The 18,302-nt window shown below is 39.0% G+C and overlaps 1 protein-coding gene across 1 annotated transcript; it reads right to left on the bottom strand.

Moving 5' to 3' along the window:
* Positions 3,678 to 7,654, bottom strand: LOC109820093 (probable serine/threonine-protein kinase WNK11). Its single transcript, XM_020386164.1, is given in 6 exon segments — positions 3,678 to 4,120; positions 4,309 to 4,746; positions 6,123 to 6,552; positions 6,554 to 6,625; positions 7,304 to 7,478; positions 7,564 to 7,654. Coding segments are annotated over 4 exon segments (939 nt in total). The 5' UTR covers positions 6,616 to 6,625; positions 7,304 to 7,478; positions 7,564 to 7,654; the 3' UTR covers positions 3,678 to 4,111.

Below are 18,302 nucleotides of genomic sequence, written 5' to 3'. Positions count from 1 at the left end.
TATACAAAGAATTAAAGACACAATCCCAACAATCTTCACATTGGATTTGATTCCCAAACCACCTCGAAGATCTACCATTGTCGTCTAGAAACTTTACATCTCATGCTAGCGCCTTCTATTCCTTTCGCACTTCAAATCGAACCACCTGCACTCCAACTGGATGCCCATATGACCCTCACTTTCATCTGTCTCGCTGTGGCGCCTCCACCTCTCTTCTGCGCACCAAGAGATCTTCGCCACATCTGACATTAGAAGTAAATCAACAATGCTTCTCCTCCCAATCTGAACTTGACAGTAGCCTTCCCCCACTTGTTGTCCTCATACTCCACTTGCATCGCTCGTCTCGAATCATGTTAATGCACCTTTCCTACTCCACACGATGAGCCGGATGTCTTTATCCTCTCCATCACTTGCCTTGGATCAAATATGAGCACTCGTCGTCTTCAAGTCCAATGTCATCATCTCCATCAGCATGTGTGTCACTCAGTCATGCTTGCTTGCAAGCTCCACCTAATCTGACATTGTCCTCCTCGAGTCTACACACAAACCAACTACTACTCTCATGATGACTCTGAATAATTATATGCTGACAACTCTCTGCTAGAATCACGTCTGATTCTTTACGCCAGTCTCATCTGTTGCATACTTGTTTGCCCCATCTGCCATCAGATCTGTCTTGTCATTACCGTCAAAAATTTTCTATACTTTCTGACTAATTTGAGCATAATCTGAAAAATCAAACCCTCTCATCGTGTTTAGAGAACTCCAAAACCTAGGAATCAACTCATGGATAGTCAAAATCCTCCTCCAAACCTTTGATTAGAAGACAAATTAATCTTCTTTTTTTATTTATCTTCATCTTGATTCTTGTAACGCCGCCGATCTTCACTTTTGTACGACGTCTATCTCGCGAACTCACTCTCGGATCCATCATTATGGCTCTGATATATACCACTTGTTGGGGAATATCGGTCTCCCTACCTACTACGATTTGCGCAACTTGAAGCCAACCCACAATCAACAAGTTGAGGTCTGAAGTTATTTTGAGTACCTGTTTGAAATATAGTGAAGTATGTAATGACTTGTTGTATTCATTTGGAGGTTTCATGTATCCCCAATCCTTATACTCGGGTTCTACGTACGGTGCATTTTATGTTGCCTACTGCATATCAGATCTCAACTTCGGTCATCATAATTATGATCCGCCCTTTTGAAACAATGTTGTATTATTATTATTATTATTATTATTCTTATTATTATTATTATTATGGTTGTTATAAGCTTATGCTGGCTGTTGTGGGGTTCCTCGATCTTTTATCTCGTAGTTACGTATGTAGAAGAAAGTAAGAAATATCTCATGCATGGTTCTCTAGGCTAGTGAGGAGTGACGTCCACTCCTCCTCTTCCTCCTCCTTCTATATATAGACCCATGCCTAATACTTACTAGGGACAAATTTTCAAAACCGACCCTTTTGGGTTTTTAATTGCAAAAAACGACCGGTTTTGAAAATATTTACAAAAACCGATCTGTTTTCAGCCAGGGGCTGAAAACAAGTCGGTTTTTTTAAATTTTTTTGGGAAACTTCACGGGAGTTGAACTCCCGTGAAGTTTTTCTCATAACAAAACTTCACGGGAGTTGAACTCCCGTGAAGTTTGAGAAATTTTTTTTCAAAAACCGACCCAGTTTCAACCAACTGGGTCGGTTTTTATAAATAAGATTGAAATGTGTCGTTTTTTGCAATTAAAAACCCAAAAATGTAGGTTTTGAAAATTTGTCCTAGTGTCCTACTTACTAGCTACTCATCAGATACATATGGAACTCTGAGCGTAAAAGATCTTACTGATGGATAAATCATGTCTGCATTTGTATTGAAGTACGTAATTGAGTTTATTGTTTTTTCTGGGATGTATGTATGTCAAACTTTGAACCGAGCCTGCCCGTTGGTCGACGTTCTCGATCCAAACGAACCCGATCGGATGTTGGTGTAGCCCGTCCGGCTGATGTACGTCGGCCCCATCGACTCCCGCGACGCGCTTGCATGGCCCGGCCACCGACCGGAGTCTCGGGCATCATCGACGTATGAGACTAGATAGGACCAACGTACATCGACCGGCATCTCGTGCCAATAAACATACAGTCAGGCTCAATCGAATCGTTATGCAACCGAGCGTCCGGTTGCTCATCTGGCACGGGGCGTTAGTCGACGTACGTCGGTCCTGTCTAGCCTCATTTGCTCATTTGCATATATATATATATCCTGTTGATCTGTGTCTGCCATATCGAGCCCCCGTCCCGTCGTCGTATCCATCGATCGAGTCCCCATCGCCCGTGGCCGAGGCCCACAGGGCTTGTTCGAGACCCTTGGCCCTTGTTCGAGCGCTCTTCACTCATGGCCTGAGTCTCTCATCGGCCCCTTGCTCTATTGATGCGTGCCAAAAGCTTTGAATAGATGTGTAGTCTTGTGTATCAGAACTTGCAAAAGCCAAAATTGATTTCTCAAATTACAAGAACTACGTCCTATAGTTGTCAAAATTCTTGCTAATTAAGCTGGAAAGCATAAAGGAGCGTACCGGCCCCAGTAATTAAAAGGGAAAGACGGAGAGGATGAAGAGGGATAGAAAGAGGCGAAAATCGAGAGAGAGAAAAACACAACAATTTGAAAGAATTTGAATAGGAAGCAATTACACGGAGAATAGGAATAGGAAGCAATTACACGGAGTTTTTCTGAAATTTGATAGGAAGGAACGGGAACAGGACGCGGGCAGAGGAACATGAAGAGGCGGTTTAATATTTAATTAAATATCTTAATTTTAATAACAACAAAGCGATGTCTATGCTGCTACTTATTATTATTATTATTATTATTATTTTGATGAGACACCTTAGTTAGGTCAGTCAAGTATTACTAATAAGGCCCAAGGTTCTATGCTACTTTCTAATAGTGAAAAGAATCAAATGCGATATTAATACTTAAAGTGAATCAACTGAAAGTAATTAAGTAATTGTCTCTCTCCTATTGCACTTATTCTAACGTGTCCCTACAAGTTGAGGACCCTATTATGGACTAAAACCTCAACTCACGTTACGGTAGATTTTTTTTAAAATCCGCATTAAGCTCATATCCAGTGATATTCAAATCTGAATTGCTCTGATACCGATGTTTAATTACCTTTATCCATTAAAACAAAACTCTAAAGTTAAGTGTGTGGGTTAAGAGTTGTATTCTATTCTAAACACTAGAGGAATCCAACTCCAAGCATTCTTATCATCAGACAGATACCATGGCATATATGTTGGGCGCAGAGTCACGCCCACCGCCGCGGAAGCGATATGTCCTGAGAGAGAGCCCTGACTTTTGTTGTCACAAAAGCACAAGTCAACCTCGATATCTGTGTTTCGCGAAGGAAACCCAGACTCAGTAGCGAAATATCTCAGCGAAGTGAGATATCCACTCTTCCTCTCATCAGCGCAAGACCGAATTTTGAGGGATCCTACAAGCAATAGCCAACAACCCAGAAAACAGTAAATACACGAGATTTACGTGGTTCGGCAAACTTGCCTACGTCCACGGGAGGGGTGAGGGGAGATACCACTATAAGGAGAACACCGACGACTTGTACAATCCACAAGCTCGTCTCAAAGATCTGATTTTTACCCAAAAGAAATAAACCTCTCTTTTGTAGAATCTCTCTTTTTTTCTCTCCTCTCAAGATCTCTCTCTCTTTTTCTTCCTCTGCACAGCCGCCAAAAGAAAGCCTCTGCCCGCTGCTTGCTCCTGTTGCTTTTTCCCTTGCTGCCGAAAAAGGACCCAGTCCTTTAGCCGCAATTTTCTTCCAAAAGCCGCTGTTCCCGTTGCTTGACTGCAGCCGGCTAAAAGAAATTTCCCCACCTAGCAGCGAAACCTAGGAACCCCTACTATTCTATTTATAGAGGATTGAAATAAACGGATGAGGGCCTCTCGGGTGAGCAGCAAACATGTGAGTGGATTGAAATAAACTGATTGCTATCTCCTCACACGTTATTTGCTCACATGACGTTATCTCCTCACACACATGTGGGTGGTCCCCACTTGACACCGACACCGCTGTTCACAATATAACCCACTAACATCACAGTACCTGAGAACAAAAAAGAGAGCGAATTTAACTATATAAACAAACATAATTAGAGAGGGACGAGAAAAAAAGGAAAATTTTATTGAATGAAAAAATTGGCATATACACACGCGCTCTGTATAAATCATGAAATTGCCCCTGCTACAAAGTCTACAAACTACAAAAACCAGCGTAGATCCATAATTCTATACCTTGAGAGTAGTGAGATCAGCATCTGACGGTTTCCAGTTCTTCTCATCAACAGAAGAGAACTGAACAGCATCGTCATCATCAAGTCCATTGAAAAAGGGATCCTTCAGAAGTTGAGCGGCAGAGGGCCTTGCTCTAGGCTTAGCGATGCATCGTTTGATGAAGGCCTTGACCTCGGGGTTCTTCACCTTCTCGAGAGCTGCAGGCATTGTTCCGGCCAAGACTTTTTTATAGATCTTGGGGATGCTGTCACATTCGCTGTAGGGTATTTCGAGGGTTGCCATCTCGAGAACACACATACCAAAGGAGTATATGTCTACTTGCTCGGTGTATTCTTCTTCGTAGAGCTCTGGTGCCATGAATTCTGGAGTCCCGAGTATTGAGTGTGCTGCATGGCTCTCTCCAACTATTTTCGCGAGACCAAGATCGCCGATTTTAACCTAAGAAAAGCAAAATAATTTATTAGGAAAAAGAGTATAAATTTTTTCCAAAAGTTGGTAATGTGTTAATATTATCGACAGGAAGCTAAGATTTAGATATTCTCTTGAAAAAAAAGAGAAAAATTTTACTATCATCCCGTCACTATTTTATGGGGCGACTTGAGAAAGTAACATGGTATTAGCTTTTCCATGGTAGTTCCTCCGCTTCAGTCCCAGCCGAGGGAAAAGTATTTACTTTCTAAAAGAAAAGGAGCCTTTAATACACATTTTACAAGAGAGATGCACACTCTCTAAAGCATGTCGATGAAACTTCTTGAATACAATTGAATAAAACTTCAACTTTGGTTATTAGACTTTCTCGTCTTCCTTAATATATAGAAGAGAGAGAGAAAATTACTCGAGTATATAGAACAATTCTTTTGAATAAGGTGGATAGCAAACATCATTTTTTAAACAGAAAAGAAATGCGTATATAACCAGGAGACAAACAAAGTAATATAAAGAGAGAATCAGAATGACATCATTGAAACAGTTAATCAGGATTTATATTAAGAGATATTTTGTATAATCCTACATTAATTACTGGATCTATACCACAGAAAAAAAAAACAATAAAAGTAATCCAAAAATGAATGAGGAAAATTTTTTCTCCAGTGATTAAAACTTTAGCAACTGAAATTGGATATTTAGTAGAAGTCATGCGTATAGGAGACAAACAAAGTAATATAAAGAGAATTTAGTGTCAAAATTGTTCATAGTACTGATGATCTAGGCCTTCCGAATAGCGTCACTATATGTAGTAAACAAGGGACAGTTGGATTTGGAATTGTAGAATTAGTGTTCAAAATTTGTTCATACTACTGATGATCTAGGCCTTCCCAATAGCGTCACTTTTTGTAACTTAACACGAACAGAATTATCCTAAACTTAGAACTAAACAAACTTAATATAGAAGATTGCACGCGTCTCTAAGAAACCAAATTCGGCGGACAGAAGTGAAGAACAGTACATCAGGAATGAAATAAAAAGTTATTACAGCAATTCTACACAGCTATTAGACCTACAATATATCAAAAACAAAGAATATCCTAAAATGAACAGGGAAAAAAATGTTTGATTCATGGTTATATTTATCAGAAACTTTAATTTGAATTTGAAAAATTGCATACATTAATGGCATAAAAAATCATTAATACTATTGAGAATCAGCGCCCTACCAATAGAGTCATATGGAGTAACCAGGGATAACCAAATGGTTACCAAATTCCCCTGAACTGAGGTATTACTATAGAATATTGCATATATGATATATCTCTAACAAAAACAAATATTGAACACCTAAATGAAGAAACAAAAAGGGGGGAAACAAATTATACCTGCCCAACATTGCCATTGATGAACACATTGCTGCAATTCAAATCTCTGTGAATAATGCACGGCTCATGGTCATGCAAATACTCCAGCCCCCTCAATATCTGCCTCGACCACTTCTTCAGTGCCTTCACCGACACATGTCGGTGCTTCTTCCGATACTCCCTCAAATTCCCTGACGTGCAAACTTCCGTTATAAAATTCAGTGTCCTTTTGTTCGTATCGGTCCAGACTTTATAGAGCGAGATGATGTTTTCATGGCGGAGGGATTTCAGGAGTTTGACCTCAGAGTAGAGGCGGTCGAGCATTCGCTCATCGTTAGCGAAGCTCGAGAGTTTCACTTGGTTCCATGCAACCTCGATGCCTTCTTCTTGGTCGAAGGCTCTGTACACCCGCTTGACGGCGCCAGTACCCAGTAGGTCAGCGTATCGGCCGTGGGTCCGCCTCGATGAAGGGCTCTGCGTCTTTGTCCATTGGGTCGGGCTTAGCCCACGGCATCCCTTAAACCCTAAGAGACTGTTAAAAATTGATGAGGCTTTGCATGAATAAAGCTAGTGAAGAGTACTTAAATAAAACGCTAGGTTTGTACTGAGTTTCCTATTTCGGATGGGAACATACAGCTAATTGTATTTAGGAAAAACCCTTTTTGGACAAGGAAATTTCTTTAACCCGTCTAAGATTACTAAAACACAATAGTGCCTGAGAATTCTTTTTGGAAAATTATACTTATTTTATTTTAAAAAAACTGAAACTAGAACTAGGATTATTTTGAATCTTTTTTTTTTAGCAAGAAAAAAAAAACTGCAATCAAAGAAAAATATCAGGAAGTAATATTTCGCTAGAAATCTTCACAAAAATGAAAACTATAAAGTGAAAAAAGGTGGTATTTTTCAAAGAAAAGAAAAATTCCCCTTTGTGGATGCATTCATGAATCTAACTAAATCATTGCTCGGGGAAAAATAAACAGTTCTACAAAACAGAATTTTAACTGAAAGCTATCGAAAGTAAAAAAAAAAGTTAGTATTTTTTAAAGAAAATCAGATTTTCTCTCAGCGGATTTGCTCATAATTCAACAACATATTCAAGAATTCGCCGTCTTTTTCGAATTTATCCGAACAAAACCGTTAAGATTCCGTCAAAAGATCCTAACTCAGAACAAATCATCACCAAATCCAACAGAATTTACCTCAATCAACGGCGAAAAGAACGGCGGATAGCTCTCTCTGAGAAAAACCCTAGCTACTAGATGAAGACGGAGGCGGCGCAGATCACGAGGAAGTAGCAAGTTCTTGACTCCTTCAAATGTCGTTGCTGGATCTTCGAAGCCATCGGATTGTGATCTCCAACAAAGCTGCAGATTTCTGAATCAAGAAAAATAAATAAATTAAAGACCAAAATAAAAAATTTCACGTAGAAATAAATGCAAAACCCTAGAGATTTTGCTACCTGATGAACGAAGAGAGAGAAAAGCTGAACGAATTCCGGGAGAGAGGAGGTGAGAAATAAGGGTGGGGGAGGTATTTATAGGTGTTGTGGATATTATTAATTAGAGTTTCTATCCTAATAAAATTTCTAAATCGAATTAAGGATTTGACTTGTGAAAGGATGATGTGTCGGCTTTGCTTTGACTTCTTGAAATTACGTATTTGCCCCCATTTATTGTGAAATTGCCCCCACAAACTCGCGTATTGGGCACGTCTACTCCTCCCAAGCTAACAATGTCGGTCACATGATCGAAGACACGCGAAGGCTGCGTAACTTATCGGATTATTGAAATATCTATTCGGCTAATGATCTTTTGATCTTAAAAAAATTGGGCGATGTCAAAATTTTCAATAATTTTCAAGACGTTTGCAATGTTTTCATGTTTAATATTGTTCAATAGAAGGGGTAAAAGAATCAATTTGAGGGCTTGGGGGGTAATTATATAAATATCAAGATTTGAGGTTAATGCTGCAAATATGAAAGATTTGAAGGGTATATATGAAAAAAAAAACCTAGCTTGTTTTGCTCCAAAATAGTTCCAGACTGGAATTTCTTAAAACCTTTGATGTTTATTTATTTATTTATTGAAGTAGCTATCAAAATTTGTCAATAGGAAGTATTATGTTCAAAAACTTTGTTGCTGTAGCTAAGTTAAAAAAAGGAAAAAAAACTAAAATTTGTTATTGTAGAATGTAGACGTAGTAGTCGTTCTTTTAGAGAGAAACATTACTTGCTCTTACCATTGGAGGTCTTGCTATTTTACAAGAGAAGAAGATGGAAAATCTAGAGAGATAGAGAGGGGAAAAAACTATGACTTTGTTTTGTAGAAAATAAAGTGCCACAAATGACGCAACAACAAATATTATGTGTACTATTTGCAATAGAAAATCTGTTTTAAATCCATTACGATATCTGTAATTTTATTGTGCAAAATGTATTTTCATTCTAAATTTTTAGTGTTTCGAAAAAAAATTTGATTCTAGACAGACACAATAGTTTTGGAATGAGCTATGAAACTTTTAACACCTCACCGCTTTTTTAAATTGACCTCTATTTTGATAATTTGGTATCTCAAATTATCAAATGTGCAAGAACTTTGATGTTTGTTGATTTATCAATATTAAAAATGAACGAGAAATAGTTTTCCTTACCCAATTTCACTTTTGTGAGTGGGGGACGTGAGGAACAAAGTTAAGGTTTTGTGATGTCAATTTGCGAACTTTGGGTTGTCGACATGTTAAAAGTTGAGGTACCAAAGTAAAGTGGATGAAAATTTGAAGTATTAAAGTGCAAATTAGTCATTTGGAATTGAGGAAAGAATTTGTGATGAGATGGCTTCTTGTGTTTTAATTTTCTTTTTTTAAAGAACCTACGACATTGGTTGAAACTGTACGTGGGGAATCGTACAGCAGTTGTTTTAAAAATTGTAACTTTACTTAACTTTTCTAGTCACAATGTTAATAATTAAATATAAAATCTTTCTGGAGTATTCAGTTCTGCAGCACCATTTTTTTCCCAACCAAAAATATGTAGTAAACTTACCGCTTACATGCTTTTTACTCTTCGGTAAGCGCATAGACTCTGCAGTACAGTATCACACTTTTCAATTTGAATAACGATAATTACACCGCTCTCTCGTACTCTATTTATTTTTTAAAGGGAATGGATCCTGTACATTTATGTCTTGTGTAAAGAAGAAGTAGTATAGTAGTGTAGTTATCAATACTTTAGAGTTTAATATCAACGTAATTTGATTGAGGGTGATAAAATTCCCAATTGAATTTTTTATTGACGTTTTTTTTTACCTTGGATGAAATTTTAGTAGATTTCCTTCAAGAGAAGGTGTTTTTTCAGCATCGGCAACGAAATCAGGAGTCGAAAAAGCAGACACTTACACTAACAGTCGATAGTGCGCCAAAAGCAGGTGTTGGTTAGCTAGACCGACCCATTCACCGTTCTACACATTTCTCTGTTATGGAGTCCTACTCTGCTTGGAAAGTCTTATATGTTTTGAGATCTGTTTGGAATACTATAAATATGTACGTTCTCCTAGAACTATATAGGACATGAGAAAGAGAGTGAAAAACATTGAAATAACAAGAAAGGAAAGAGATGTTTTTGTAGCTTTTGTTCGAGAGATTCAAAAAAATTCTAGGATTTCTTATGAGGGAGAAGAAAAACTGTGGGAGGAATCGAGAAAAAGATGACAGTGGAAATTCATAGATCTCTACCAAGGATGTATCACTAAATTAAGATGAGCCTCGTAAAAATCTCGTGTCTCTAGTTTAATATCTTATTTTCTTATATATCGATCTTACTGTTTCGTTGTCATATGTTTTTGTCTGCAAGGTTCCTGTAGCATAGGGATTCAATTTTAGCAAGTTAGAATCAGGATGATATTGATTGAAGATTTAAACCTTCCCACTATTTCCATTTAGGATCTTTTTCACAGAAACCACTTTCAAAATAGGCCAAACCTATATAAATCACCTTTCAACTTTTTTTTAACACATGAATCACTTTATAAGTAGACTTAGCTTTCAATCAACTACAACATGGTAAGTTCTGCTTAACTCTTATCAGAAATGCCCAAAATACTCACCTCATCCACCCTATCTCCAACCTCCTCCTCCTCCTCCTCCGTCTCATTTTCGCCTTCCTCCTCCATCCATGCTCATTCCTCTTGCATTTATTCTCCCCCCCCCCCCCACACACACACACACAAAACCAAACCAATCTCAACTGTATAAAATGTGGGTTGAGGTGAGGAAGAAGGGAAGAGGGTGCAGGTAGGTGGGGGTATGTCAGTGCCAGATTTAAAATTTCTAGAAAGTAGTGTCACTATATAATTAATAATTATAAATTTTATAATTGTTCTTGTCGAGTTTTTATAAATCGAAAAAAGTACATTTTGCATCATTAGTAACATTATCAAATATAACTTTCATAATTAGTGGCATTACAAATAATAGGGTGACCTAATATTTATTAGGGTCACCTTACACTTCTAATGATGTATTTTTCTAATATTTTAGTAGGGTCACCTTACACTTCTAATGGTGTAAAAGTACATGTCGCATCATCATTAACATTATCAAATACAACTTTCTCAATTAGTATCATTACAAATAATGGGAAAATTTGTAAAATAGACCGTTTTTATAAAGTAATTAGCGAAATAGACCACTTTTAAAAGTAATTAGCAAAATAGACCTCTTTTTGACCAATAGGCCAAAAAGAGGTCGATTTTGAAAAAATGGCTTCAGAAAACATACGGGACTACTAGTCCCGTATGTTTAAAGCTAACTAAACTAATGATTAGTGCACTAATCATTAGATTAGTTAGCTTTAAACATACGGGACTAGTAGTCCCGTATGTTTTCTGAAGTCATTTTTTCAAAATCGACCTCTTTTGTCAAAAAAAATGTTTATTTTTGCTAATTACTCTCAAAAGTGGTCTATTTCGCTAATTACTTTATAAAAACGGTCTATTTTGCAAATTTTTCCTACAAATAATAGGTTAATCTAATATTTTAGTGGGTTCACCTTATACTTCTAGTGGCATATTTTTCTAATGAGGGTAGGGTTAAAAAATGGTCGTGTTATCATGGTCTGTGGATTGTGGAGCAAAGTGGGGTCACTTGACCCTACTTTGCACCATGTAGATCCGCCAATGCGGTATGTAGCTAGGATGGGCGAGGAGAGAGAATGGAGAAGAGCATTTTTGACATATAGGGTAAAAGTTGAACAGAAATTGTTCTTAGGTGGTTGATTGAACGATAAAACCACTTATAAAGTGGTCTCTATAAATTTTAAAAAAAAGTAAAAGGTAATTTCTATCAATTTGACTTATTTTAAAGATGGTCTTTGAGAAGATATATACCCTTACAATTAATCCTTTCTTTCTTCGATCAGGACTGATTTTTATTACTAGGCCAATTTTGCTTTTAGTATTTACCTGACTCAAGAATAATGTTGACTGGATCAAATTGCAAGGTATAAAAAGGTGTAAAGATTCACAGGCCATCAAACTTTTTTATGTTGGTGTTACATTCTTTGAACTTTTAGATCCACAATGTTCCAGATGTAAAAAGAGACGCAAAAGAAAAAAAATCAAAATTGATAGCAAATTAGCAAATTCCACCAGTCACTAGTTTCTTCTGAATTTGGTCTTGTATACATTTTATTAAAAAAAAGTTTATCCAGAGTAGAGCTTTAATGTGACTCCATGGATTTTTTGTGCAACAAGTTATGGCAAAATGTATCTTCTGCATTTGCATGAAACATGTGACTAGATGATTAATTTGCACTTTACTTATTCATGCATGAACTCTTTTCTAGACATTGTACGAAGCATTTACGTTTGTTTTCTTGATTTATTTTTTCGTTTGATGAGAGGTTGGGTTATATATGAATTATGTGTAACACTTGTCATATAGAATTACTTTTGATGTCAAATTTCAAAAAAAAAGGTTAATGGACCGTCAAATATTTTTATGAAAGATAGTCCAAAAATAAAATTCATTTTAGGATGGTTTATCATGAGTACCTTGTTGCGCCCGACGGAAGCGTGCACAATCCACGACGAGTCGGTAAACAACGCAAGAAAAACACCACTGTTTGGTTCAAAAGTCGCTGCTGTGGAATTCATTATAACTTTGTTCTATTACAACAAATTCGAAAGAATAATCTTTTTATAAGACTTTTTCTACACAACAAATCAAAAATTACAACTCTTGAGAAACAAACACGAAAATCGTCTATCAATTCTCGTTTTCGTGGGACTTTGCCTGTGCCGGGAACGCTTTGGTTCGTGGACCGCCGATTCACAGATCGTGAAGAGGGGGCTTATGATTCTAACTTCGTTATCGAAGTAGAAATTGAAACGATATCTTATCGAAGTAAGATAGTCGTTCTTCTTAAAATCAAGTCGAAGCTTAATTTCAAGGCGTTGCAAGAAAAGAACTCAAATCTGCTCTCTCTCTGCTCTGGAATGCTCTAACAAATGCTCGATCCCCGTCAGAAGTGACCCTAGGGGGGTATTTATAGCCCCAAGGGTCTGTAACTGCAAAAACTCAGCAGTCATAGAAATCAGTACGGCGAGACAGTGTTTGCTGTCTCGCTGGGGCGAGACAGTGTTTGCTGTCTCGCTGGGCGAGACAGTGTTTGCTATCTCGACCCGCGAGACAGTAAATTTGCTGTCTCGCCCAGCGAGACAGTAAATACTGTCCCGGAAAATGACAGTTTCTCGCTGTAACCGCTCTCCCACGTTTCAAACTCCGTTATTTTGGCAGTTATCCACGTGATTTTCGCCCATGATGTTTCCCACGTCCCTTGGCAGTTAATGGACACGTGTAGGGCAGTTACAAATGTAGTTTTGACTATTTCAACACTGTCTCGCTGGCGAGACAGCAAAGACTGTCTCGCTGGCGAGACAGTTCATACTTGTTTTGATTTTTCCAAAACAGTATGAAATCCTTTCTTGTGAATTTTTGAGTGATCTTCTCTATGCTTGGGATATCTATTAGCATTTTTTGACGCCTACAACCACGAGCACAATCCACAATAAAACGATCATAACCAACGCAAACACAAAGATTTACATGGTTCGGCAAGTTGTCTACGTCCACGGGGAGAGAATAGGGAGATTTCACTAATGGAGGAGAAATACAATGAGTTACAAATCTCTCAAACAATCACAATAACTCTAACCAATAAGATCTCACTCCTTGTCAGTAATCTCCCTCTCAAAATGCTCAAAAAAACCTCTTTTCTCTGATAAATCTCTCTCACTAAACCTAGAAAATGTGTTTCTATTTATATCAAACTCAAACCCAAAACCGGCTAGGGATCAGTCGCAGCCCAATATCCGCTATCCATCATTCAACTGATGAAGGCTCATTAGTTGACTGTCTAGTGCATTGTTTTCTAGTCTTGCAGGGTGCACGCGATCAGTCGACTGATGACTTCAACCAGTCGACTGACCCAAGAGTTCCTGTAGCTTCTTTTCTCATGTGATTTTTTCGCCTTTTTCAACGATTCTCCACCTCAGCGAAGTGTTCCCAAAACTGATCCGACACCAACATGAGCACTAATGTGTCGTCCCTCTAAATTTCGTTGCACCAATGTGGTTACCTACGTACCCCCTCTCCCAAGGGATCAAGCCGTCCGTAGTTCATCCAAATGGCCTTGACAGGCCTCAACAAGCACGAATCTGCAACAAGCTTCTACAATGATCGAGCTTGTTGCTAGGGACCACCTTCGTGAGCATATCTGCTGGATAGTCTTGTATGTGGACCTTCACAAGATCCACATCTCCATCTTCAAGAACATCCCGAATGAAGTGATAACAAATGTCGATTTGCTTCGTCCTCGCATGAAAAACCTGATTCTTCGCCAAATAGATAGCATTCATGCTATCATAATAAATAGTAACAGACCGCTGCGAAACACCAAGGTCCTCCAAAAGTCCTCGAAGCTAAATTGCCTCCTTAACAGCCTCTGTAATCGTCATATACTCAGCCTCTGTCATTGACAAAGCAACTGTAGACTGTAAGGTGCATTTTCAACACACCGACGTACGAGTCAAAATGAACACATACCCCATCGTCAACCGGTGCTTATCCAAATCTCCATCATAGTCTAAATCTACATAACCAATACATAATTGTCCACCACTAGTGTCCCGCTCAAACACCAAATCAATATTGAGAGTACCTTGAATGTACCTCAAAGTCCACCTCACGACATCCCAATGACCCGGACCCGGGTCGTGCATGTATCGTGAAACCATGCTAACTGTTTGTGATAGATCCGGCCTCGTATATACCATGGTGTACATCAAAATTTCCATTGCGCTCGCATAAGGAGTCTTCGATGTCAACTCTCTGTCTTCAACTGACTTTGGTCAAAGCTCAGCTAAAAGCTTCAAATAGGCTCCTAAATGTACATTAACTGGTTTCGTCTCCATACTAACATTGAATCGCTGTAACACCTTCTTCAAATAAGCCACCCGTGTCAAATAAATTTTGCCCCTATCTCTATCTCTACCGATCTCTATCCCTAAAATGCACTTTGCTTCACCCAAATCCTTCATCTCAAACTCACTCGAAATCTGTATCTTCAATTCATCTATGGCAGATTTGGAAATGGAAGCAACCAACATGTCATCGATATAAAGCAACAAATAAATATACGCACTCCATGCAACTTGCGATAGTATACGCAAGGATCAAACTGACTCCTAATGTATAACTTGTCGATCATAAACCCATCGAATCGCATGTACCACTGTCTTGGAGATTGCTTCAACCCGTATAGTGACTTCTTCAATTTACACACCGACTTTTCCTTCCCTATAGATCGAAACCCTAATAGCTGAGTCATATAAATTTTTTCATCAAGATCACCATGAAGAAAAGTTGTTTCACATCCAACTGATCCAATTCTAATCCATACTGTATCACCAAAGCTAGTAAGATCCGAATCGAGGAGTGCTTCACCACAGGGAGAGAATACCTCATTATAGTTGTTGATGCTCGTAAACAAACAGTCGATGGGGGTTTTCCACTGTCGAATGCAGCTTCGATCCTGATGACGGTGGGGAAGAAGGAGAGGATGAATGTTGGGGCTGATTCCTCCTCCGACTTTATGTCTGATTCTGAGCGCGCGGAGTGGCTAATAGCCTGCACATGCAAGAATCGTAGGAATACGGGGCTAGTTTCCCCCGTGGTACCTCCGACGATCAAGTCAAATGATGAACTTAGGGATGGTTTATTGAGAGGCCCCTGGGCCATTGAGGTCCTTGCAGGGGGTTTTTCCTCTAGAATTATTAAAATACTCTGGAAAAAAGATCCCAGAGGGGAGTAAAGCTAAGGTGCAAGAAGAAGCAGAGATCCTCTGCCCTTACCTTCCTTACCTCCTTTTATAGCCCCCTTGCCTTCGGGAGTTTGACCCTCGGCTTTTGTTGACTACGCAAAGGAGGCGATTTGAAAGGTGGACAGGCAGGCTGCTGAGTCATCTTTTTTCCTCTAGATGTCGGCAGGCGACTGGGAGGGAAGTCATTCAGTGTCAGGGGAGAAAGGTCTTCTCGGTGCTCTGGGTTTGTCAGAATAGGTAGGGTGTAGGGTAGGTCGGTTGCGTGGCCATCCTTCTCTCTCCAGGTGGCGGCTGGGAATTGGAGGAGAAGTCATTCGTGCACAGAGAAGTATCATGGTAATTCTCTGAGAAATGACTTATAAGCCGAATAAGCGGCTGTTGCACGAGGGTTGTCAGAATGGAGATCTTGATGGGACTAATCAGTACTGTTGTGTCGATTGACGTCTGAAATGATCTTGGTCGGCTCTTATCCCTTTGGCCGAGGCAGGCTGATCTGTGAGTCATCATTATGATTTGGCGACTCGGTAGTCGAGTCGTCTGCTCAAGGAGTTGTCTTAATTGTAAGAGGGCGACTGACCCCGTTCTTCGAGTCGGTCATGATGACCTGTCGATCGGAATAAGGCTTGTCTGCTCTTCTAGTCGAGGGACTTGGCTCTGACTGGGTTTTTGAGCCTTTAAGTTGATTCGGACCGTAGCTCGCTTGGGCTTATGCAGGTATCCTCAACACGAACCTTCAGACCCTCTCCAACCAAAGCTCTAATTGAGATCAAGTTCTTCCTCAAGGAAGGAACATATCTCACACCATATAACTCCCTAACTGTCCCGTCAAACATCTTGATGCGAATTCTTCCTATCCCAAGGGTCTGGTATACACGGTTATCACTCATGTACACCACACCACTATCCAGCTTCTCAAAACTGGAGAATCATTCCTTTCTAAGATACACATGATAGGTCGCACCACTATCCAACATCCATTCAGATTCCTCCGAATAGCTACCTGTAGGACTGAATCGACTGATAGAAAGCGAATAAATAGAAGTATCAGAAATATTACCATCCAATATAATGATGTTTGCTTCTGATGATGGTTGCTTCCCTTTTCCCTTCTACTTACTCTTCATCCATTCATCGAGCTTTAAATAATCTTTCTTCCAATTACCAGTCTCCTTGCACCAAGCATACTGATCTTTTCCAACTGTAGGATGTCCTACTCTAGACTGTAACTTCCAATTCTTTCGGTTTGGATTCTTCCCTCTTATGACCAACGCCTCTGCTACTATGTCACTTGTAGACTCCTTATCTTTCTTTTAAAGCTGATAGTTCACAAGTGCAAAGTGACATCACTATACGAAAGAGATGCCTTTCCATTGATAAGAGTAAGGACGAAAGTCTCATATTCCTCATTATGTAAGAACTCAACAACAACAATGTCTTGTTCTTATCTTTAATCATAACATCTACATTCGTAAAATCTGCAAGAAGCTTCGTGTAGTGGTTCATGTGATCACCAAAGGAGGTTCCTTTCTTCAATTAGAAGCGATAAATCCTCCTCTTCAAATGCAAGCGATTCTCCACACTCTTGGTCAAATATTTATTCTCAAAGATCTCCCAAATCTTCTTAGCTGAAATCTCATTAATCACATCATACTTTAAATCTTATGTCAAACAAGACCTAATCACACCACACGTCGTTCGATTCATCTTCTTCTAAACCCTCTCATCAATATCATCTGTCTTGTCATCCAATTCAAAAATATCTTCTAAATTTTATGTGTTGAGCGCATCCAAGACTTCACATCGCTAAAGTCCAAAATTATTAGTGCCATTAAACTTCTCCACGTCTATCTTCATAGAGTGAATATTCAAACTTTTGACGGTCTTAACACCTGAAATACCCTCTACAACTCCTTCTTTCCCGGCCATAATTCCTCAAAGCACCAACAACCAAAGCGGAACAAATAAAGAATAGATCTAAAACTGAGAAGATGAAATTTTTACCAAAAAGATCTCACATTTAACTCCAAACAAAGCCCTAGCCGAACTTCCAAAGTGATCTACTCCTCCAAATAGCCCAAGCGTAACCTGAGCTCTGATACCACTTGTTGTGCAAGACGGAACAAACACAAACGCCAAGAGAGAAAGCCAAAACAATCCAAAATAACAGCACCAACTCAAACACAAAAGTTTAACGTGGTTCGACAAATTGCCTACGTCCACGGGGCAAAAAGGGATAGGTTTCCACTATAGATAAAGAGAGTACAAAGTAGAGATTACAATATCACTCAACTAACCTCTCAAATAAATAACTCAAATCTCTCAAACTAAACCCTCAAACAAATTGCTCAGAAAGATCTCTCTTTTCTGTGCTCAAAATCACCTTCAAACTACACAATCAATCGATAGAAAACCCTAAAAAATATGACTTTATTTATAACAAAACATAATCCCAAACAGATTAGGATTCTTAAAACGAGTCTGTTACACCCTGGTATGACACTTACCACACCCATGGTAAACAGGGCAGATTCTGTCACACCCTGCCACCTGGGTGTGGCAAACACCATATCAGGGTGTGGTGGAGTCTGTCTTGCTTATTTTTCACATTTTTCTCAATTCTTTTCATCAATTCATTCGCCTTTTTCACAGAGTCTGTTACACCCTGGTATGACACTTACCACACCCATGGTAAACAGGGCAGATTCTGTCACACCCTGCCACCTGGGTGTGGCAAACACCATATCAGGGTGTGGTGGAGTCTGTCTTGCTTATTTTTCACATTTTTCTCAATTCTTTTCATCAATTCATTCGCCTTTTTCACA

This window comes from Asparagus officinalis, chromosome 8 (genome assembly GCF_001876935.1).
Source record: "Asparagus officinalis chromosome 8, Aspof.V1, whole genome shotgun sequence".
NCBI lineage: Eukaryota > Viridiplantae > Streptophyta > Magnoliopsida > Asparagales > Asparagaceae > Asparagus > Asparagus officinalis.
Note: the sequence above shows the minus strand (reverse complement) of the source record. Positions and strands in the feature narration are given on the sequence as shown.